Raw genomic sequence first — 24,368 nt, 5'->3', positions numbered from 1 at the left:
TAATCAAATGCACCATTAATTATTCATAAACATATTATAATAAATAGAAGATTCTCCCAAAAACTCACATGAGGTTTACTTTACTGTGAATGCACCCAAAACCAGTTCAAGCCAGATCATCCTATCTGGTCTCTCATTCAGACATGAAGGCACTATTTTAGGATAGAATTTGTCTAAGCTTTATTGTTTTCAAGGGGAAGAGAAACATCCTGTTGTTCAGGTAGAGGTGTATGTATAACCTGGTACAAGCAGAGGTCTAAGTTTGCTAGCTGTGTTCTCTACAGGTGAATAGACAGGACACACAGGTGAAAGCTAGCTGCGAAGAAGAGGGAATGGGTTTAACCCCAACCAAGTAGAATCCTAAGTTGCTATCCATGTAACAGTGAAAATGCAAAATAATAACAGATTGAACAAAAGAGAAACAAATTTTTTAAATATGGTGGAGGTAGGAAGCCTAGCTGTGTTCATAGATTCAGATTTCATCCAGTTTGTTGCTCTATCATGCTTTGGCTATAACCTTCAGCTTGATGAGCCAAGATATTTGCTGGAGCCTCCTAAGACAGGACTAAGTTTCCAGGGGCAGATAAAGGGTGAAATGACATGGAATTCTCTCTTAGTGAGAATGATAGGCACTGTGGTATTTATTATAGAAATATGTATATATTTAGTATATGGCAATACATTCCTTTTATGTTTAAAAATTATTTTCTCTAATATTAGACTCAACTTCACAGGTGTCCAAACTTTTGCCATAGTGACATGGTGTTACCATCTACAAATATTAGGCCACATCTGTGGCTATCCTAGGGCATGCATAAGCTGCCTACCTAAAGCATTCTAGGAAATGCTTCACTGAGAACATTTTCATTTGTTTAATCTGAGTTTTATGAAGCAGTGAAGGCTAGGGTGCTTTTTAGAAAGGGAAGCACACCCTTAATGAAAAGCAAAACAGTTTGCTATATACTTCTCTGCTGAGTCAAACTGACTTTCATAGAAAGTAAAATGCTCTTCTCTGAATTTTAATACAATGCACTTACATTTCATATAACTATAGTGTATTTAGCAGGAATTCAAGATAGATTTCCTTGGAAAAGTGAAATCATATGAAATAGCTCTTATAACTTCATTGTATAGTATAGTAGCCAAAAATATCAAGTGTATGGTATATCATAACACATGCTAGATATTTTAGTGTTCTGTTAGCATTTCTGTTATTATTTCTGAGATGCAAGCATTGTACTATTTTTGGTTTTTTGTTTTCAACAGTTTTAGTTTCAAGTGACTTAAAGATTTTAATACAATTTTGCTGAAATTTTGAGAGAAGATCATCCAGTTAAAATTACAATTAAACTTCTGAGAAATAGATGACTAAACATGCCTTAAATTTTTTTAAACTAAGACAAAATTCTAGCTATTTGTGCAAATGATGTCACAGTGTCAAGACAATTCATTAATAACATGTCAATTTAATTCCTGTGTTATCTCAGTGGAGGATTACAATACAGTGTTTAACTCCCAGTCTGAGCTCTTGGGGAAGATTGGTGAAGCTCTTCCCCTGCACCCAGGCCCGCACTCCCTTCAGTGTCAGTTCGTCGAGCTGTGACAAACATGTTTCATTTTGGTAGAGGATAAGGCCCAAGATGTTTTCCTGAAGAAAAAACAAACCAGGAGATTGAATTTAGGGATGTGGGTGTTTGTTTCTTTCTTCTCTCTAGCAAGCTGAAGGACTGCTTTTTTCCCCATCTTTATTAAATTGGGTATTTCTTATTTACATTTCAAATGTTATTCCCTTTCCCGGTTTCTATGCCAACATCCCCCTAACCCCTCCCCCTCCCCTTCTAGAGGGGCTTCCCCTCCCCATCATCCTCCCATTACCACCTTCCCCACAACAATCACGTTCACTGGGGGTTCACTCTTGGCAGGACCAAGGGCTTCCCCTTCCACTGGTGCTCTTACTAGGATATTCATTGCTACCTATGAGGTTGGAGCCCAGGGTCAGTCCATGTATAGTCTTTGGGTAGTGGCTTAGTCCCTGGAAGCTCTAGTCGGTTGGCATTTTGTTCATATGGGGTCTCAAGCCCCTTCAGCTCTTTCAGTCCTTTCTCTGATTCCTTTCAACGGGGGTCCCATTCTCAGTTCAGTGGTTTGCTGCTGGCATTCGTATATGTATTTGACTGTCTCTCAGGAGGGATCTACATCCGGTTCCTGTCAGCTTGCACTTCTTTGCTTCATGAAGGACTCCTTTTTAATCTAAGGGTAGAATTCAGGAAAGTGTACAGTGTTATAGGGCTATTAACATAGAAAGCGAGTTGGACTCCACACATCAGTGCCACTGAAGTGTCCCGCGCGCGACCTCGCCAGCAAGAAAACACACGGGGACATACAAATCCTTGCTGCAGCCAAAACTTTTATTCAATCTTAAGGAGAAGCCCCTCGCGCCCGCATGGCGCGGCTTATATACACCCTAGCACAGCGCATCCACACCTGATTGGTCGCATACCCATGATCTCATTAGGCACGCCCCGGAGTGGGCAAAGACCTGGCACGAAGGCACTCTTGCACATGCGCACACAGTTAACTTCCTGAAAGGAAGTCGGCTGGCGCGGCAGAGGCCAGCGCCATCTTGCAATGGCGGAAGCTATCCTGGCCTTCCACGTGGGGCGCAGTGGAAGCCAGCACCATCTTGTGGTGGCGAATGTTATAGCGGCCCTCTACACTGAAGGATCCTCTCAGATTCTCCAGCAGGCTTCCTCCAAGTCTACTAGTTGAAACTTTTTGGAAAGGTTGTGAACACAAATGCAAACCTGGTACTTCCAGGTATTCCATTCCAATACTGTACCTCACACTTTACTTTTAGGAATCAATTGTACTTTTACTACAGCTCAGGAGAAAATACAGTGGAGAGAAGAAAGTTAGTGCTGTAAAAGGGATAGGCAAAAAATAGCAATATTTCAGACTTAGTCAATATCTGGATCTGAAATGTCAAGAAAAATGGGACTGATAAATCTAAATGTAGAATCAGAGCAGCAATGATGTAGGCCAAATGTTAGAGAATGAGCAGAACGTTACTTTTCTTGATCATCCTTCTTAGAGTAGGGGAAGAGCCATAGAACAATGGTTCTCAGCCCTTTCATAGAGATCACATATCAAATGTCCCACATATCAGATATTTATATTATGATTCATAATGGTAGCAAAATCACAGTTATGAAATAGCAACAAAAGTAATTTTATGGCTGGGGATCACCATAACATGAGGGACTGTATTAAAGTGTCATAGCATTAGGAAGGTTGAGAAGCACGACTATAGAATGTTCTTATCATGCTGATTTGAGAAACACAAAGATGTACAGGAAACAACCCTTCAGTCATGGACTGCTATGGAAACAAGGATGTGACTGTTGCCCATCCATCACTGGGCAAAGCAAGTAAGGTTGCAAAGCAACCTCAAAGGCAATAGCAACGGATATGGAGTCGGTCCATGACAAAGTTATAAAAAGATTAAGATGAAGAGAGAAATATATAGAAGTCAGTTTAATATATTAAGATTTTTAATTTAATTCAATATTAAGATTTGAGTGTTTTATGCCCACAGTATTTAGCCTTCAAAAAATACTTTACTTCTTTTTTAAAATTTTATTTTAAGTGCTAACATTTATTTTAAATGTTAACATTGAACATTTGATTTCCATCATTTTCTTTCATTGTGTAATCTGCACAATAATCTTCTGACATGTATGGTCAATAAATATATGGCATTTATACAGATGGACACAGATTCTGAGGTGCAAATACGTGCAAAAAAGTCTCACTGTGACTTGTTCCTTCCTGTCTCGGTTCCCACTGATTGACTTTGACATGCATTTTCTTACAGATCAACCAAGGGTTTCAATTCTGCCCCTCAGAAAGGTGTAAGAGAGAAACTCTGACATGAAGTCAGATAAAATGAAAATAAATGGAATATGACCAGGAAACACATGTTAAATGTATTCTGGTATGACATGACAGGAAATAGTTTGCCCTTATATTAGAAATAAGGTTAAATTATAGGGCTGAAGTTAAAAGCACTTGTTGTTTCTGCAGAGCACCCAGGTCCAGTTCTCAGCATGCATAATGTGAACCTTACTACCACCTCCAACTCAAGCTCTTGGGTATCTGATCCCCTCTTCTGCTTCTGAGGGTACCCTCACTCATGTACACACACACACACACACACACACACACACACACACACACACACAATTAAAACAAAAATAAATCTTTAGAAAACATTAAGTACCTCTACTAGTGACTTCTGTTGCTGATAAAACACCTTAACTAAAGCAACTTACAGAGAGAAGAGTTGATTTGGATTCACAGTTCCTAGGGGTTAAAGGCTATACAGTAGGCACAATATGGCAGCAGGTGCAGGTATAGGTGCAGTAAGACAAGAACTCATATGTTCAATGGCAAACAAAAAGCAGACGACTAACTGGAAATGGCACCAGTTTTTAAAGTCTGAGATGTACCTCCAGTGATACAATTCCTCCAACAGAGCCACGCCCCCTAAGCCACCCCCAAACAACCCCACCAACTGTGGAACTAAGTACACCGAGGTGAGCTTTCACAGGGCATTCTCATCCAAAGAGTTAAAGTAGTGCTTTTGAAAATGTCTCAGTATCTGCTTCGATATGCTCATAGAGAAGAAGGGGACAGGGGAGAGGGGGTTTGTGGAAGGGAACCAGGAAGGTAAATATCATTTGAAATGTAAATGAATAAATTGATTACCAGTACATAAGACATAGCTGCTATGTGCCTCATAAACAATGTGTAACAAGTTACTAAACTGGGTTTATATGAACATGATACACAGTTGGTGTTTTGACATGATTATAAAACATATTTACCAGATGTAGGTTTTTGTTTTAACCTCTCAAACTTTTTAGTAAGCGATTTGGTTAGCCACTTCATTACAAAAGAATGGATTGTAACTCCTACCTGATTGCAATCTCACTTCATTCTGAATACATCTTTTGTATCCTCTCCATGTATCAATACTACTAGCCATTTATTCATAGGTACCACCACTAGATGGCAGAGTTCCCAGACACTAAGTGTGCCAATTCACCTAGCAAATACTTCTCACCTATACATTGTTTGGGAGAACTTACAATTTATATCTACACAAGTAATCAACCTATGTTTCTTAATATTAGATATTAATACACCTAGAAGAGGAAATTTGACGATATGAGGAAAAATTTAAACATTTTAAAGCCCATTACTCACAGAATAGGATGAGAGGATACACACAAGAGCTTTAGGATAAATATCAATACATATTAAAAATACTGGTTAGTTTTTGTCAACTTGACACAAACTAGAGTCTCCAGGGAAGTAGGAACTTCAATTAAGGGTCGCCTCTATCAATTTGGCTTGTGGGAATGTCTATGGAGCATTTAATTTCTAATAGATCTCTCAAGAACTGCAATAAAAGCAGAAACACAGGACTGCTGTCTTCTGCTCCTTGTTTGTTATTTTTCTGAAATTTAAAACCCTGTTAACCTTTATAAATTACTTGATTGTTCATTAAAACAATCAATTCTAAAGTGTTTCTAGAATGTGAGATTAAGGCCTAATATTTGATAGTCTTTTCTGGAACTACATAGCATAAATTATTTTAGTTTTCACTTTCTAATATAGGTTTGTGTTCCCTGACTGGGCTTTCTCTCGAGAGCTATCTGTAAATTAATAAAACTTTCCAGTTGAAATGTTTGCCAAGTATTAGCTTCTTGTACTGAACATGATTTCCCGGGGAGGTCCTGGTGAAACTTGTTTGCTTGAAACACGTTGTTGTTACTTTAGGCGCTGATTATTGTCCAGCTGACTTGATTAAAGCGCAAGCAGTCTATGGCTTGGATGACTTACGTTTCCCATTGGTTTGAGCAGGATGACTGGTATGAAGGACTACAAAGAGTAAGATGTTTTTATCTTGCAATTATAATTTTCTGTCAGGTTTGCTCTATTTACCTGCTTTTCTTCTTGTAAAGTTCTGTTCCATCCATTTTGTTGCAGACATTTCTGTAATACAAAATTCTGAGGATATGATATCAATTTTAAAAGTAAGAATACAATTTATGAGGATAGCTATAATTGTACATTGACCAGGAACTCCCTTCCCACTTCAATGCTAGATTATTTTCTTTTTCAGTTGTGAGTAAAACCTGAAGCCTCCTGCATGCTAGATGAGTGTTCTATCCTTCATGTCTATGGTCAGCCCCCTTTACTTTTTGTATTTTGAAACAGGATCTCATTAAACTGCTTAAGCTGGTCTTGAACCGGTGGCACTCCTGCCACAGTACTCTGAGTAGCTAAGACGATAGGCCTGAGCCATCACACAGGTCTAGATAAACTCACAGTAATATTTTAACACTGTCTTTAAGATGGAACTATAAAATGGTAATTTGTACCTGACTCGTGTATAAAAATAGTAACTATTACACACCTTTCCCAGGGACTAAATCACCATCCAAAGAGAACACATGGGGACCCCTGGCTCCAGCTGCATATGTAGCAGAGGATGGGCCTTATCTGGCATCACTGGGAGGGCAGCCCCTTGGTCCTGTGGAGCCTTGATGACCCAGGGTAGGGGAATACTAGGGTGCTGAGGCAGGAGTGGGTGAGCAGATGGAGGAGCACCCTATTAGAGGCAGGGAGGAGGGAATACAGGGTTTGTGTAGAGGAAACTGGGAAGGAGGATAGCATTTGAAATGTCAATAAAATAACCAATAAAAAAATTAAGATTAAAAATAAGATTTATATTGAAAAATAGACCTTCTCCCATAAATAAAAATATTTAGTTAAATAAAGGCAGTTTTATGTTAATATTTAGTGTTATGATACAATTATTAGAGGAAAAACAGAGATTCTGAGCACACTATTGTATCTGATAAATTTTAAGAAAATTAAAATGCTTATGTTTCAAAGGGAGTCAAACTGTTACCATGGCAATTTGGCCCATTTTGAAAAAAGTGTAGGTTAGCATTGTAATAGTAAAAAGCAAAATCTTATTTTTAAAATGTGCCATGCCATAGTGGATTTACCTTAGAAGAAATTAGTTTTAATTTTACTTTTCGATAAAGAATTTATTGATCTTTAGAAGACAACTGTGGATTTTCTTTGCATTAACTTGTGAGCATCATTGTGAGGTTTCAGCATTGTTCTCCTCACTGCCATTCAAGGACACAAACTACTGAAAATATGCAGTATTTCCCCCCTTTTCTTTACTTCTTTGCATTCTGTTCTAATCACATCAGTCACAAATATCTTATTATTTTACTTCTTTTTAAAACAAATGCTCAGCAGTGCACATCTGGGGACTTTTTTCTCCAGATAGTCTTTTTGTTTCTTTGCTTCTTTGAACAAGATGGTAAACATCTCTGGATCCAGTAGCCATCTGCCTCTGAGGAAACTCACGCATAAAGTAAATTGTAAATTGTATAATGCAGAAAAGAACAATGGGAAAATTTCAGCCTATGGCTTTTACTCCATTCCACACATTGCGCAAATACCGCACTCCAATGCCACTGCCCCCTTTTAGGTGTGAGCACACCCTTAAATACGATAACACAGTCATTTCCATGTTTCAGAAAAGATTCTCTTTGAAGTGCAGCCCAGAAGATGATAGTATAATTTGGGGTCAAGAAAGGATTGATTTTAATAAAAATGCTTTTGACTTAAATGTATGTTATTTAAAGTGCTTTTGGAGCATCACATAGAGATTATAAGGGCTGAAAATATTTCCCTTTCCATCTCTATATTACTATGGGTCTTTGTAACTAAACCAAGACATTAAAAGAAGGATTTTTCATCACAAAAACAGTTTATCCTTTAAATTGGCCATGTCATCTCTGTGAGTTTGGGCTTCTTCTTGCTCAGGTCTCATTAATTTGTATACAGACACAGATGAGATGAAACTCATAGTCATTGAGGAAAACCAGTACATGAATGTATGTTTTCATCATTTCTAAGCATCCAGTTTATTTTCCAGGTTGTGTATATGTATGTATATCCTATATTGTAAAGGTTAATAAGTAATTAATTGAATTTTTGATTTAAAAATTCAAATTTAAAAATTTCAAACTCAAAATGTAGAGTTTGAAAATTTACATAAATGTGTGAACTTAATATTGAAAGCAGTAAGTTTACACTTGTACTATTTATGACATAAATATATAAGTATACATATACAAACTTTGCTATTATAATTTATTTTTGGCATTACTGTAATTCCATATAATTTATATTTAAATTTTAACTATACTCATTTTATAATAATACACATTCGAAAGTAAACACAATGACCTCTCAAAATCTAATATGTAAAATACTTCTAGGGCTTGTTTTCTGTCTCATTTTATCCACTGACTGTCAAAGAGTACATTTCCCATAATCTCTGTGTGTGTCTGTGTGCTCACATGCATGTTTTGTATCTAGGGTTGAAAGCAAACTTAGAACCCAAGTTAACAAATTGAAAACAATATCCCTGTTGTCAGCCACTAACAGTGTCAGCTGTATGTATGTAGCTTCACCAATACAAAGGCTTTCTTCCTCACCCCACCATGTCTTCATTGCTCAGTGAGCTCCATTGCTTAGCATTTCTCCAGTGAAGTGCGTATGTTATTCCTACACCAAAAGGATTGCTTTTCTCGAGGAACACATGCTTAGAGTGTACACGCCACAGGAGGAACACATGCTTAGAGTGCACACGCAACAGGAAGCAGTAAGGGTGAGGAGTCTTTCCTCTTCCATCTGAAAAACGCTACTTGTCACAGTAAAAAGCTTGTCCTACACGGCGACTTCTTACAGTTTACACTTAGAATCATAAAAATAGCGTTAAAATGTTCCTTAGGTTGGATTTTTTGTTTGTAGTGATGTAGAATCATTAATCATGCTGATACCAAAATAATAAAGGCTTCTGGGATTTCATTTTGTCTCCTTAGTAACAGATTTGCCCTAATAAAATTTATATGTCTTATTTCCATTTTATGATCCTGTTGAAAAACAGTCTCTTCTTCTTAAGATTTATTTTATTTATACAAGTACACCATAGCTATCTTCAGACACACCAGAAGAGGGCATCAGGTCCTATTAAAGATGGTTGTGAGCCACCATGTAGTTGGGAATTAAACTCATGACCTCAAGGAGAGCAGTCAATTCTCTTAACCACTGAGCCATCCCTCCAGCCCTGAAAAATCAGTCTTAATGTTCCAAATATTAGGATTTATTTGAATACCCAATATGGATTTTGTAATGCAATGGTATTGATTTTTTATTGACACATGTTATTTTAAAAATCACTCAAAATTATGAATTTTAAGAAATAAATTTTATTTTCTGTTTATTATTTTAATAGCTGGCTTATAAAGAGTATTCTGTTCAAAATTTTAAAGAGAATTAAGATTGGGGACGGTGTACACATTTATCATGCTAGTATTCTTCAGATAGATGCAGGAGAATTGCTGCAATTTGAAGCCAGACAATATTACATAGTGAATTTGTAGGGCCTTCTGGACATTTTAACAAGACCCTGTCTCAGAAAACCAAAATATAAATAAATAAAAATAACAAATAAAGGAATGCAATCTACTGTTTCTTAGATTTGCAAAAAGTATTTAAGATGGAAGACATACTGAATTTTATATACCAAGAAAGAAATTCCAATATTATATAATTTTTGAAAATAAAAAAATGAGGATATGGCAAATGGTTCCTTCTATACATGAGTGATAAATAAACTATGCTATATTCAAATAAAGGAATATTATTTTGTGCTAAACACCTCTAAAATAACAGCAAGTTATCAAAAGAATTAGGAATTGGTCCCTCTATTTAGCCAATTGCACTAGCATAATCTGTTGTGGTACTTTGGAGAACTGAATTTTGGAAAACTGAATGTTTGGAAAAGTAAAGGCTTGCAACTTCCATGGTTGTAAAATATAAATTAATTCCAGTAAGGTTGAATTCTTAACACAGAAGCAACTGCCTGCCTGCTACTTCAAATTTCAGGGTAGAAAGCTGTGCATATCTTCCAAAATTAGATTTTGTGAGGCAGGGTGGGCCTTTAATGTCATGGATTGGTTCTGAGCAGTAACTGCTGCTTCAGAAGGATAGGCAGGGAAGAAACCATCACGTTGCACCTGTCCTGTGTGTTTGGAAGCCCATGTCTTCCTATCTGCAGCTAGTTGAAGAATAATTAAAGAGTTAATTTACTTTACTCATAGGCTTCCTATAGTTTTGTTTTAACATTGTTTGGAGACATTTTTTAAAGTCTCAAAATTTAAAGGCAGCATATAAGTAAAGAAAATTAGAGAGTTGATATATATATATATGCAATATATATGTATATATTATATATATATGCAGATAATGGCATATGCTTAAACAACTCAAGTAAGTTTACATCCAAAGTGCTGATCTTTGATAGATGAGCAAACAAAACAATAAATGAAAACATTAACAAAACAGAAAACACTGGACTAGGGAGAACCTAATTTTCAGAACTATGAAATCATCTAATTCAAATGTCAGGGTTTTAACCAAAAGTATGAAGTCCTAACAAAGAGGGGTAATAAGTGTGTAATCTCACCTACTTGGGAGGCTGGGGCAGATGATTCACACATTCCAGTTAAAGGCCACTCTGGGCAACTTTGTCTAAAAACATAAGGAGAAGGGCTCGGGCCAATGTAGCTTAGTGGTAGAGTACTTACCTAGTGTGCATGAGGTCTTGGATTCAACCCCCAAACTGCAATACATACACACACACACACACACACACACACACACACACACACACACACACACACAAGGACTTTATGATAACTATTTTCAAAGTATCCAAAGTACTAAAAATGACATGGAGAAGATCAAGAAAGTAGTATATGGAGACCATGGAACTATAAAATAATTGGAAAACGTAGTACTGTGGATATCAGTCTCATTAGGTCCATAGACATGAGTACAGAATAGCTCATTCAGCAACTGCATATACATTCTTCTAATAAAGAAGTTTCCCAGGTTTGGTATATTAGACAATGTAGACAATGTACATTCTCTAATCATGCTGAGAGGCAATTTGAAGTTGTAACAGTTAAATTATCCAATCTGTGTAAATTAGGCAATAGCCCTCTTATAAAAGCAATACATGAAAATCAGAAATTTCCAAATAATACCAGATGGACTTAAATACAAAGACAAGGGCACAACATATGGGAACACAGGATGCAATGAATGCAGAAACAAAATAGAACAATTAGCCCTAGATATCAACCAGCAAGGAAGATCTTAAACCACAATCAAATGTTATACCTTAATGTAAAGAGAGTGAATCGACTGTATTCAGTCAAAATATAGCATAAATAGCCCAGGAGTGTTATATGAAACAGACGGGAAAGGTATTAGAGATACCTCAATGAATCTAAAAATTATTCCCTGAAAAGAGGATCATGATGGACAAATGCAAACCAGATGAGTAAGAAAACAAAAGAGCAGGGACAACTTATTAACATCATAAGCAAGTATCAAGATATTGCCATAGAAATTAAAACTGTTATGAACAGTACTAAAGATAGCTGTACCCAAACAAATTGAATTAACTAGATGAACTGAAAATTTCATAGAAAAAGAAAACCAACCAGCATCACACCCTGAAGAAACATAACTATAAATAGCTCTATAATTAGTAAGTAGGTTGGATTAATAACCTAAAGCCTTCCAACAATCAGGCATAATGACTTACTCTGACAATCCCCACCCCTACCCCAGAAGCTGAGGTATAAAAATTGCTGCAAGTTCAAATCAGGACAATTTTTCCAATTATCATAGTTTCAAAATTATAAAGTATCTGATACATAGCTTAACCACAGATGTAAAATACTTTTTCTAGTAAGATTACAAAACAATACTAAAAGAAATCAAAGACAAATAGAAACACATCTCATGCGAGTAAGATGACAGTGTAGGGTTTAAATTCAGTGCATTCCCTACCAAAATCTAAATGGTGGGTTTTTTGCAGAAATTAAAAACCATCCTAACATTCATGTAGAATTACAGGGGAGTCCTACACAGAAAAATTAAAAATCTTAGAATAAAATCATAGGAAAGAATTCACAATGATAATAAGGCACTGCCTTGTAATTACATAAGAAACACAGTCATCTAAAGAAAAAGGTGAACATATAGGAGTTCATTTTAAAAAATAAGTTTTGTGCATCAGAAGAAATGATCAATATATCAAAATGTAGCTTCAATAAACAGCCATCCAAGGTTCATGCTGAATTCTAGTTCATAATCATACCTGGAATAGAGCTGGTCTTCATTTCACATTCTTGGTTTCTCTCCTGGGTACCATTTGCTCTTTTGCAGTTCTCCATCGCAGAGGGTTATTGACATGGTTTCTGTTAATTATCCATTTGACAGACTCCAAAATCAACTGGCAGATGGTCCTTGGAGCACATGTGTAGGAGATTTTCTTGATTAATTGATGTGGCAAGACCCATCTTAATTATGGGTGGGGCCTGGGCTATGTAAGTGGAGAGAATCAAGGTGAACAGGGCTTGCTTATGTTCATGACTCTCTGTCCATGATTATGGATGTGATGTGACAGGTTCCTTCATGCTCCTCCCTCTGTGGCTCCCAGCTACCATGGACTCTAACTAACCTGGAGCTGTAAGCTAAAATAACTTCTTCCTTACGAGAATTGTTTTTCTTGGGTTACTTTATCATGGCAACGGAAAAGAAACAGAGTTTACTTAAACATTTATTCTCGTGTCACACTACTAGTGACATTCAAATACAGTTTCTAATTTTCTTTTTCTCCCTCACAACTGTCGGTGTTGCTATCCCACCTTGTTTATCTGTCTTATCTGAAATTTATGCTTCAAATGCTCTCTCTCTCTCTCTCTCACTCTCTCTCTCTCTCTCTCTCTCTCTCTCTCTCTCTCTCTCTCCCCCAGGATGAAGGTCAATGTAAAAACAGCAGGCTCAATGAAATAGGTCATGGTTGTCCCAACATTCAAACAATTTATTTCAAATTTGAATTTGCTACCTTGATTGAATTGTCAATATTTGAAGATTGGTACTGGTCACAGAAAAATCTAGGTGTTGCTGTTTTTCTGGGATGCTCTGCCTTCCTGGCCACTGTATGACCTTCTTCAGTGGTTCTAAAACCATGCCCATCCATATTTACTTGCCCTTTACTCCCCATCAGCCCTGAAACATTCCTATGTAGGTTCACATCTTATGCTGTTCATGATCTTATGATCTCATTCTCTATCTCCAATTGCCTGGTTTGGAGTCGATTTGGCATTTTAAACTATTCTTGTCTGTAAATATTAAGCTGAGATTAATATTACCACAAATGTATTTTCAGTGCATAAAGGCATATATTAGGGAAGGTAAAATTAAAAGGTTTATCAAATGACGAGGATGATTGACATTTCTTCATATTTGCTTTTAAGGCAACCATGTCCCAGGTCAGGCAAGTGGGACTGCTGGCTGCTGGGTGCCAGCCATGGAACAAAGACGTTTGTGCTGCCAATGGAGACCGATTTGCATACTGCGCAACCCTGGCCATCTATATATACCAGGTCTGATAGCACTGATTATTTCAATTTATGATTATAGCACATATAGTTATTTTTAAGTAATGTTTGCATTAACTTATTTAATTGATATTTGTAATTTCCCTTTGAATATGTATATTAACTGTAAATTAGAAGCAATGACATTAAACTTAATTAAACTTGTATTTTTGAATTTTATCTAAACTGGTTTTAAAATCATGGTATATAAATAAAAAGTGTTTAAGAATTATTATTAGGGGATGAAGAATGTGTCTGTGTTACATTTACTGCTCTTCCGCTGTATGGCATTGTTTCTTCGTAAGTGCTTGCATGTACAGCAGTGTATGCTGAATCTCTAGCACATTTAGCATGTTTGTTGTTAGATGCATTGGATGTGTTTAGTCTTACTACAGATACCTTAAATTGCGAATGGGTTTTTATTTAAAATTTATTAACAACACAAAGTAGACAATTACGCAAACAGGACAACTTAAAATGATTATTGCCTGCATTTGCTAGCCAGATGTAAATGCCCATGTCATCAAAGTTACCTAAGAAAAGCTGTTGTTATAGAAAGAGTCAAAATTACAGACGAAAGAGAAGTCTTAGGAAATGGCTATGTCACTACTCAAATTTTGATATGCAAGACACTCACTGCAGTCTTACTAGTACAGCAGAAAGGAGAAGATATTGAAATGCTGAGAAATACCATCAGGGCTTGTTCTTAAGTGCAGAAATTCAACCTTGTAGACCTTATGCTCTTCAAAAGAGAAAGGGCCTGAGAGGCGTTTATATAATAAAATGGATTCAGGAAGGGTTACATAGACTATGACATATACACCAGGACAGATTGTATGATACAGGCTAAGTTTTGGGGAGAACTGTGAATTTAAGGATCTTGGGTGGAAAACATGTTTTGGAGGAGTGGTTTTGAAGTCCTATGCTGGGATGGTGAATAAATAAAAATAAGAAAATCAGTGGGGAGAGCATTAGGCCAAGCTAAAGCAATGACAAAATAGAAGTTTGATCACGTAGGAAACTATAGTCTAATGTTGTCAAGTAAGATTTTACCTTAAGTATGTGGTGAAAGAAAGATATAGTGTTTAATGAGTTTTTTACACTCTAAAATATACCATGAAGGTTCATTGGTATATGTTAAAAGAAAAAGACCAACCTTAATGAAGGTACAAAACATAATAAATTCAAGTGACAAATTAACAAGAAATTAAATCATTGGAGGAATTATTATTGGAGGAATTTATAAATAAAATAGGAAAAATGGTGTATTCACCCCATCCACTTACCATACAAACACAATAAAACCACCCAGAATGTATACTGGATCTATTACACAATTGATAGTTTAAAAACTAATTACTGAGCTATGAACTATTTCAGAGAGCTAGAGAGACAGAGAGAAGAGAGAGAGAGAGAGACAGAGACAGAGACAGAGACAGAGACACAGAAAGACAGAGAAAGACACAGAGATCTCCTGGCTGAAATAGCAGACTTGTATAGAAAAGAGAAGCTGGGGAAAGGGCAGGGAGACTCCCTGGATGAACAGGTTTGGGTAGGGGGCAGGCCAGGACTCTGTAGTAAGTACTTGCTGAGAAAGCTCTATTAAGTACCACCACCAAGTTACCCATTTGTCCTGAGTTTCCCTGGGACCTGACAGACACATTCAGAGAAAGGGGCAATTGTTACATTCCCTTGTGGAGCCACTGAGGACCCCACCAGGTTCCGGTGGATTATCCTAACACAGCATTCACATATGCCCTGGTTAAACTAAATAAATTACACACACACACACACACACACACACACACACACACACACAGGGGCACACAAACACGAAAAGTAGCACGCAGTCATGCATCTAGAAAATGACAGGTAGAAGAGAGTCCAGTGGGAAACAACCACATGTATTATATTCACACTTGAGACATTAAAAACAAATGAATTGTTCAAAAAAATAAACACCTAATATTTTGGAGAATTGTTTTTGAATATCATTGAGAACATTTTAAAAGTTGTTAAAATCATTTAAGTGGTTCTTTAAAAAATAAACTGGGCCGGCGGGTCCCTGCCCTCAGCAGCTCTCTGCTACCAGGCCCCCTGGAGGGGAGCTCTCGCCGCCTGGTCGGGCGGGCACTCCTGAGGCAGCAGAGCGGAGGAGACCACCAAGCTGCCCACCCCTGCCCACATCCCTGGCCCAGGAGGAAACTGTTAACGGCCTCTGGAGATCGGAAGAGCAGGGCCCAGGAGCAGCAGGTCCACTGCGTCTGAGCCACCGCACCTGAAGGGACCGACTGGATAAACAATTCTCTGCACCCAAATCCCGTGGGAGGGAGAGCTAAACCTTCAGAGAGGCGGACACGCCTGGGAAACCAGAAGAGACTGCACGCTGCACACAGTACTGATCCCAGAGGAAAACACCAAAAGATATCTGGAACCCTGGTGCACGGAACCTCCCGGAAAGGGCGGCGCAGATCTTCCTGGTTGCTGAGGCCTCGGAGAGCTCATAGACAACACCCTGCGAGCAAACTTGAGCCTGGGGACCACAGGTAAGACAAACTTTTCTGCTACAAACGACCTGCATGGTGAACTCAAGACACAGGCCCACAGAAACAGCTGAAGACCTGTAGAGAGGAAAAACTACACGCCCGAAAGCAGAACACTCTGTCCCCATAACTGGCTGAAAGAAAACAGGAAAACAGGTCTACAGCACTCCTGAAACACAGGCTTATAAGACAGTCTAGCCACTGTCAGAAATAGCAGAACAAAGTAACACTAGAGATAATCTGATGGCGAGAGGCAAAGCGCGAGGAACCCAAGCAACAGAAACCAAGACTACATGGCATCATCGAGACCCAATTCTCCCACCAAAGCAAAACACGGAATATCAAACACACCAGAAAAGCAAGATCTAGTTTCAAAATCATATTTGATCATGATGTTGGAGGACTTCAAAGAAAAGACATGAAGAACTCCTTAGAGAAACACAGGAAAACATAAATAAACAAGTAGAAGCCTACAGAGAGGAATCATAAAAATTCTAAAAGAATTCAGGAAAACATAAATAAACAAGTAGAAGCCCATAGAGGAGTCACAAAAATCCCTGAAAGAATTCCAAGAAAACACAGTCAAACAGTTGAAGGAATTAAAAATGGAAATAGAAGCAATCAAGAAAGAACACATGGAAACAACCCTGGATATAGAAAACCAAAAGAAGAGACAAGGAGCTGTAGATACAAGCTTCACCAACAGAATACAAGAGATGGAAGAGAGAATCTCAGGAGCAGAAGATTCCATAGAAATCATTTACTCAACTGTCAAAGATAATGTAAAGCAGAAAAAAGCTACTGGTCCAAAACATACAGGAAATCCAGGACTCAATGAGAAGATCAAACCTAAGGATAATAGGTATAGAAGAGAGTGAAGACTCCCAGCTCAAAAGGACCAGTAATTATCTTCAAAAAATCATAGAAGAAAACTTCCTAACCTAAAAAAAGAGATACCCACAGGCATACAAGAAGCCTACAGAACTCCAAATAGATTGGACCAGAAAAGAAACACCTCCGTCACATAATAGTCAAAACACCAAGCGCACAAAATAAAGAAAGAATATTAAAAGCAGTAAGGGAAAAAGGTCAAGTAACATATAAAGGCAGACCTATCAGAATCACACCAGACTTTTTAGCCAGAAACTATGAAGGCCAGAAGATCCTGGACTGATGTCATACAACCCTAAGAGAACACAAATGCCAGCCCAGGTTACTGTATCCTGCAAAACTCTCAATCAACATAGATGGAGAAACCAAGATATTCCACGACAAAACCAAATTTACACATTATCTTTCTACAAATCCAGCACTACAAAGGATAATAAATGGTAAAGCCCAACATAAGGAGGCAAGCTATACCCTAGAAGAAGCAAGAAACTAATCGTCTTGGCAACAAAACAAAGAGAAGAAAAGCACACAAACATAACCTCACATCCAAATATGAATACAACCGGAAGCAATAATCACTATTCCTTAATATCTCTCAACATCAATGGCCTCAACTCCCCAATAAAAAGACATAGATTAACAAACTGGATACGCAACGAGGACCCTGCATTCTGCTGCCTACAGGAAACACACGTCAGAGACAAAGACAGACACTACCTCAGAGTGAAAGGCTGGAAAACAACTTTCCAAGCAAATGGTCAGAAGAAGCAAGCTGGAGTAGCCATTCTAATATCAGATAAAATCAATTTTCAACTAAAAGTCATCAAAAAAGATAAGGAAGGACACTTCATATTCATCAAAGGAAAAATCCACCAAGATGAACTCTCAATCCTAAATATCTATGCCCCAAATACAAGGGCACCTACATACGTAAAAAGAAACCTTACTAAAGCTCAAAACACATTACACCTCACACAATAATAGTAGGAGATTTCAACACACTCTCATCAATGGACAGATCATGGAAACAGAAATTAAACAGAGACCTAGACAGACTAAGAGAAGTCATGAGCCAAATGGACTTAACAGATATTTATAGAACATTCTATCCTAAAGCAAAAGGATATACCTTCTTCTCAGCTCCTCATGGTACTTTCTCCAAAATTGACCATATAATTGGTCAAAAAACGGGCCTCAACAGGTACAGAAAGATAGAAATAATCCCATGCGTGCTATCGGACCACCAAGGCCTAAAGCTGGTCTTCAATAACAATAAGGGAAGAATGCCCACATATACGTGGAAATTGAACAATGCTCTACTCAATGATAACCTGGTCAAGGAAGAAATAAAGAAAGAAATTAAAACTTTTTTAGAATTTAATGAAAATGAAGGTACAACATACCCAAACTTATGGGACACAATGAAAGCTGTGCTAAGAGGAAAACTCATAGCTGAGTGCCTGCAGAAAAAACAGGAAAGAGCATATGTCAGCAGCTTGACAGCACACCTAAAAGCTCTAGAACAAAAAAGAAGCAAATACACCCAGGAGGAGGTAGAAGGCAGGAAATAATCAAACTCAGAGCGAAATCAACCAAGTTGAAACAAAAAAGACCATAGAAAGAATCAACAGAACCAAAAGTTGGTTCTTTGAGAAAATCAACAAGATAGATAAACCCTTAGGCAGACTAACGAGAGGACACAGAGAGTGTGTCCAAATTAACAAAATCAGAAATGAAAAGGGAGACATAACTACAGATTCAGAGGAAATTCAAAAAATCATCAGATCTTACTATAAAAGCCTATATTCAACAAAACTTGAAAATCTGCAGGAAATGGACAATTTCCTAGACAGATACCAGGTACCAAAGTTAAATCAGGAACAGATAAACCAGTTAAACAACCCCATAACTCTTAAGGAAATAGAAGAAGTCATTAAAGGTCTCCCAACCAAAAAGAGCCCAGGTCCAGACGGGTTTAGTGCAGAATTCTATCAGACCTTCATAGAAGACCTCGTACCAATATTATCCAAACTATTCCACAAAATTGAAACAGATGGAGCACTACCGAATTCCTTCTATGAAGCCACAATTACTCTTATACCTAAACCACACAAAGACCCAACAAAGAAAGAGAACTTCAGACCAATTTCCCTTATGAATATCGATGCAAAAATACTCAATAAAATTCTGGCAAACCGAATCCAAGAGCACATCAAAACAACCATCCACCATGATCAAGTAGGCTTCATCCCAGGCATGCAGGGATGGTTTAATATATGGAAAACCATCAACGTGATCCATTATATAAACAAACTGAAAGAACAAAACCACATGATCATTTCATTAGATGCTGAGAAAGCATTTGACAAAATTCAACACCCCTTCATGATAAAAGTCCTGGAAAGAATAGGAATTCAAGGCCCATACCTAAACATAGTAAAACACATATACAGCAAACCAGTTGCTAACATTAAACTAAATGGAGAGAAACTTGAAGCAATCCCACTAAAATCAGGGACTAGACAAGGCTGCCCACTCTCTCCCTACTTATTCAATATAGTTCTTGAAGTTCTAGCCAGAGCAATCAGACAACAAAAAGGAGGTCAAGGGGATACAGATCGGAAAAGAAGAAGTCAAAATATCACTATTTGCAGATGATATGATAGTATATTTAAGTGATGCCAAAAGTTCCACCAGAGAACTACTAAAGCTGATAAACAACTTCAGCAAAGTGGCTGGGTATAAAATTAACTCAAATAAATCAGTAGCCTTCCTGTACACAAAAGAGAAACAAGCCGAGAAAGAAATTAGGGAAATGACACCCTTCATAATAGATCCAAATAATATAAAGTACCTCGGTGTGACTTTAACTAAGCAAGGGAAAGATCTGTACAATAAAAACTTCAAGACTCTGAAGAAAAGAAATTGAAGAAGATCTCAGAAGATGGAAAGATCTCCCATGCTCATGGATTGGCAGGATTAATATAGTAAAATGGCCATTCTACCAAAAAGCGATCTACAGATTCAATGCAATCCCCATCAAAATACCAATCCAATTCTTCAAAGAGTTAGACAGAACAATTTGCAAATTCATCTGGAATTACAAAAAACCCAGGATAGCTAAAACTATCCTCAACAATAAAAGGACTTCAGGGGGAATCACTATCCCAGAACTCAAGCAGTATTACAGAGCAATAGTGATAAAAACTGCATGGTATTGGTACAGAGACAGACAGATAGACCAATGGAACAGAATTGAAGACACAGAAATGAACCCACACACCTATGGGCACGTGATTTTTGACAAAGGAGCCAAAACCATCCAATGGAAAAAAGATAGCATTTTCAGCAAATGGTGCTGGTTCAACTGGAGGTCAACATGTAGAAGAATGCAGATCGATCCATGCTTATCACCCTGTACAAAGCTTAAGTCCAAGTGGATAAAGGACCTCCACATCAAACCAGATACACTCAAACTAATAGAAGAAAAACTAGGGAAGCATTTGGAACACATGGGCACTGGAAAAAATTTCCTGAACAAAACACCAATGGCTTATGCTCTAAGATCAAGAATCGACAAATGGGATCTCATAAAACTGCAAAGCTTCTGTAAGGCAAAGGACACTGTGGTTAGGACAAAGAGGCAACCAACAGATTGGGAAAAGATCTTTACCAATCCTACAACAGATAGAGGGCTTATATCCAAAATATACAAAGAACTCAAGAAGTTAGACTGCAGGGAGACAAATAAACCTATTAAAAAATGGGGTTCAGAGCTAAACAAAGAATTCACAGCTGAGGAATGCCGAATGGCTAAGAAACACCTAAAGAAATGTTCAACATCGTTAGTCATAAAGGAAATGCAAATCAAAACAACCCTGAGATTTCACCTCACACCAGTGAGAATGGCTAAGATCAAAAAACTCAGGTGACAGGAAATGCTGGCGAGGATGTGGAGAAAGAGGAACACTCCTCCATTGTTGGTGGGATTGCAGACTGGTACAACCATTCTGGAAATCAGTTTGGAGGTTCCTCAGAAAATTGGACATTGAACTGCCTGAGGATCCAGCTATACCTCTCCTGGGCATATACCGAAAAGATACCCCAACATATAAAAAAGACACATGCTCCACTATGTTCATCGCAGCCTTATTTATAATAGCCAGAAGCTGGAAAGAACCCAGATGCCCTTCAACAGAGGAATGGATACAGAAAATGTGGTACATCTACACAATGGAATATTACTCAGCTATCAAAAACAACGAGTTTATGAAATTCGTAGGCAAATGGTTGAACTGGAAAATATCATCCTGAGTGAGCTAACCCAATCACAGAAAGACATACATGGTATGTACTCATTGATAAGTGGCTATTAGCCCAAATGCTTGAATTACCCTAGATGCCTAGAACAAATGAAACTCAAGACGGATGATCAAATGCAGGGGCTGGGGATTTAGCTCAGCGGGATCTTACCTAGGAGCGCAAGGAGAGTTGTCCCCAGCTCAAAAAAAAAAAAAAAAAAAAAAAAAAAAAAAAAGAACAAAATGTGAATGCAGATCGCTCCTGAGAGACACAGCCAGAATACAGCAAATACAGAGGCGTATGCCAGCAGGAAACCACTGAAATGAGAACAGGACCCCCGTTGAAGGACTCAGAGAAAGAACTGGAAGAGCTTGAAGGAGCTCGAGACCCCATATGTACAGCAACACCAACCAACCAGAACTTCCAGGGACTAAGCCACTACCCAAAGACTATACATGGACTGACCCTGGACTCCTGACCTCATAGGTAGCAATGAATATCCTAGTAAGAGCACCAGTGGAAGGGGAAGCCCTGGGTCCCTAAGACTGAAACCCCCAGTGAACTAGACTGTTGGGAGAGGGCAGCAATGGGGGAGGGTTGGGGAAACACCTATAAGGAAGGGAGGAGGGGAGGGGGATGTTTGCCGGAAACCGGGAAAGGGAATAACACTCGAAATGTATATAAGAAATACTCAAGTTAATAATAATAAAAAAAAAAAAAAAAATACAATAAACTGATTTAAAAATAAATTTCAAAACGCATTCATGTTTTTCTGTAAAAAAGTTTGTTTATTTAAACTAATATTTTGTTCAAATGTTGTAAAAAAAATTTTGTTTTATTGGTGCTTGTTTGTTTTCAAGACGGGGTTTCTCCCTGTGCCCCTGGATGTCCTGGAATTTGCTCTAAAGGCCAGACTGGCCTCAAACTCAGATATCTGCCTACTTTTGCCTCCAGAGTTCAAAAAGGTTTTCATATTTCATAAAATACATTGATAAAATGCAATGAAATATAAAATTTTCATGTTTAAAATTTAAACATTTATTTTCCAACAGATGCTATTTCCTCAGTTTGTTTGGAGATGGTTTCTCTCAGCTGCCTGAATTCAGTTGAATGAACACCAAGGCATGAAATGAGTTCATGTTTATTACTCTGTAAACCAGTACTTCTGTGCATGGCTTCTGTTTTATATAATGTGATTACTAATCGAATGCATATCGTTTAAAAAGAACTCCAATCTTTGACCTGCTCTGTTTTAGTTGGATCACCGGTATAATGAATTCAGACTTCATGCAATTATGGCGGAACATAAAAAAACAATCACGGCAATTTCCTGGTGTCCTCATAACCCTGACCTGTTTGCAAGTGGCAGTACTGATAACTTAGTGATCATTTGGAACGTGGCAAAGCAAAATGTCATTGCCAAACTGGACAACATCAAAGGTATATTTGTCACTAAAATTTATTTCATCAAGTAAAAATGTTTATATTTCAACAATCATAATTTGTTTAACTAATTTAGGTTTTAAAGATGTAGCCAATTATTAACAACTAAATTAATGTTAAAACATAATATGGAAATTTCCAAAATAAATACATAGTCAAAGCTAGAAAAAAATAATTAGGTAAACAACAGGCCTTGCCTATTCATTAATGTATTCTAATCTTTAACACATATGGACAATAATATGTAGATAATATCCATCTACATGATACACTGATGAGCATGTTTTGTGACTTTATGTGTGATTTGGTACAGATGAAAACTTGGTAATATCACTGTCTTTTTGTTTGTTTGTTTGTGGTTTCTCTGTGTAGCCATGGACATCCTGGAACTAGCTTTGTAGACCAGGCTGGCCTCGGACTCACAGAAATCCACCTACCTCTGCCTTCTAAGTCCTGGAATTAAAGGTGTACCATTACTACTTGTCACAATTATTTCTTTTACTTAACATTGAGAATTCTTTAATTTTAATTGTAATGCTGTTACTTAATTAAATTATAATATATAATTAAATAATTATTTTATACTAAGTATCATAATTCTTTTTATTTTTCAGTGCCAATGATAGTTCAGTGATTATAATTATGTAAGATATTTCTAGATATAATGTCCATATTCAGTTTCTTTTAAAAGTCATATAAATAATTTTGAGATAGAAAACTGCGATGTAACTATTGCACTAGAATAATTTTGTTCAAAATGTCTTTATTATATTCTAACATATAGTTGCAATATTGGTAATTCATACACTACGTTTTCTGTAATGATAACATCCTTGTTAATGTTCAGCCATATTTAACACATATAATGCCTTTTCAATTTAGATCATTAAAAATGTTTAAAAGGTTAGTGAAAGGACCCAATTTTGTTACTCAATGGTGTTTTTAAGGTAGTTCCCAGATTAGAGTAATTTACAACTCTAAAAGTAAAAGGTACATTTTATTTCTAAATTCATATAATCTGTCTTGTATCACTTAGAATAACCAGTTATTAGACAGTGACTAAAGTTTGTGCCAACCTCTGAGAAAGATACTTATAAAGTGAATCATTTAATGAACTTCTATTAATATAGTTGATTGGTTTTCTTTGAGGTTTTAGTGTATCACTGAGAAAACAAAATCCATAATACTTCTGGCAGTGAGCATTGTGATGTAAAAATGGTATTTGTGACTTCCACCAGGAGTTTTCATATAGCTCCATATTTTCTAATAATCTTAGTCAAAAGTCCTATAAGTATTTAGATATATTACAGTGCATATACCTGATATTTTACATTTTTAAAGATAATCCTATATAACATAAAATACTCTACTTAAAGTTAATTTTATATTGTATGATAAAGAAATTGAAGTAGTGCAATGAAGTGTTATCTTAAAGTCACAGCACAGAAAATGTACTAGCCTATATTTGGAAATAAAAATTTAGGCTGGACGTGGTGGTGCACGCCTTTAATCCCAGCCCTTGGGAGGCGGGGGCAGGTGGATCCCTGTAAATTTGAGGCTAGCCTGGTCT

At 37.2% G+C, this 24,368-nt stretch overlaps 1 protein-coding gene across 1 annotated transcript in view; it reads left to right on the top strand.

Moving 5' to 3' along the window:
• Positions 1-4,725: 4,725 nt before the first annotated feature.
• The window catches only part of Wdr17 (WD repeat domain 17), a 93,587-nt gene continuing 73,944 nt past the window's right edge, over positions 4,726-24,368 (top strand). Inside the window, exons 1-3 of the mRNA XM_032918773.1 lie at positions 4,726-5,955; positions 13,497-13,625; positions 22,612-22,795. Of these exons, the coding sequence (XP_032774664.1) occupies positions 5,890-5,955; positions 13,497-13,625; positions 22,612-22,795 (379 nt within the window). The 5' untranslated portion in view covers positions 4,726-5,889. The remainder of the gene's footprint in view (positions 5,956-13,496; positions 13,626-22,611; positions 22,796-24,368) is intronic.

The sequence above is a fragment of the Rattus rattus genome, chromosome 13, assembly GCF_011064425.1.
Source record: "Rattus rattus isolate New Zealand chromosome 13, Rrattus_CSIRO_v1, whole genome shotgun sequence".
NCBI lineage: Eukaryota > Metazoa > Chordata > Mammalia > Rodentia > Muridae > Rattus > Rattus rattus.
This window is presented reverse-complemented; position numbering and strand designations above follow the sequence as displayed.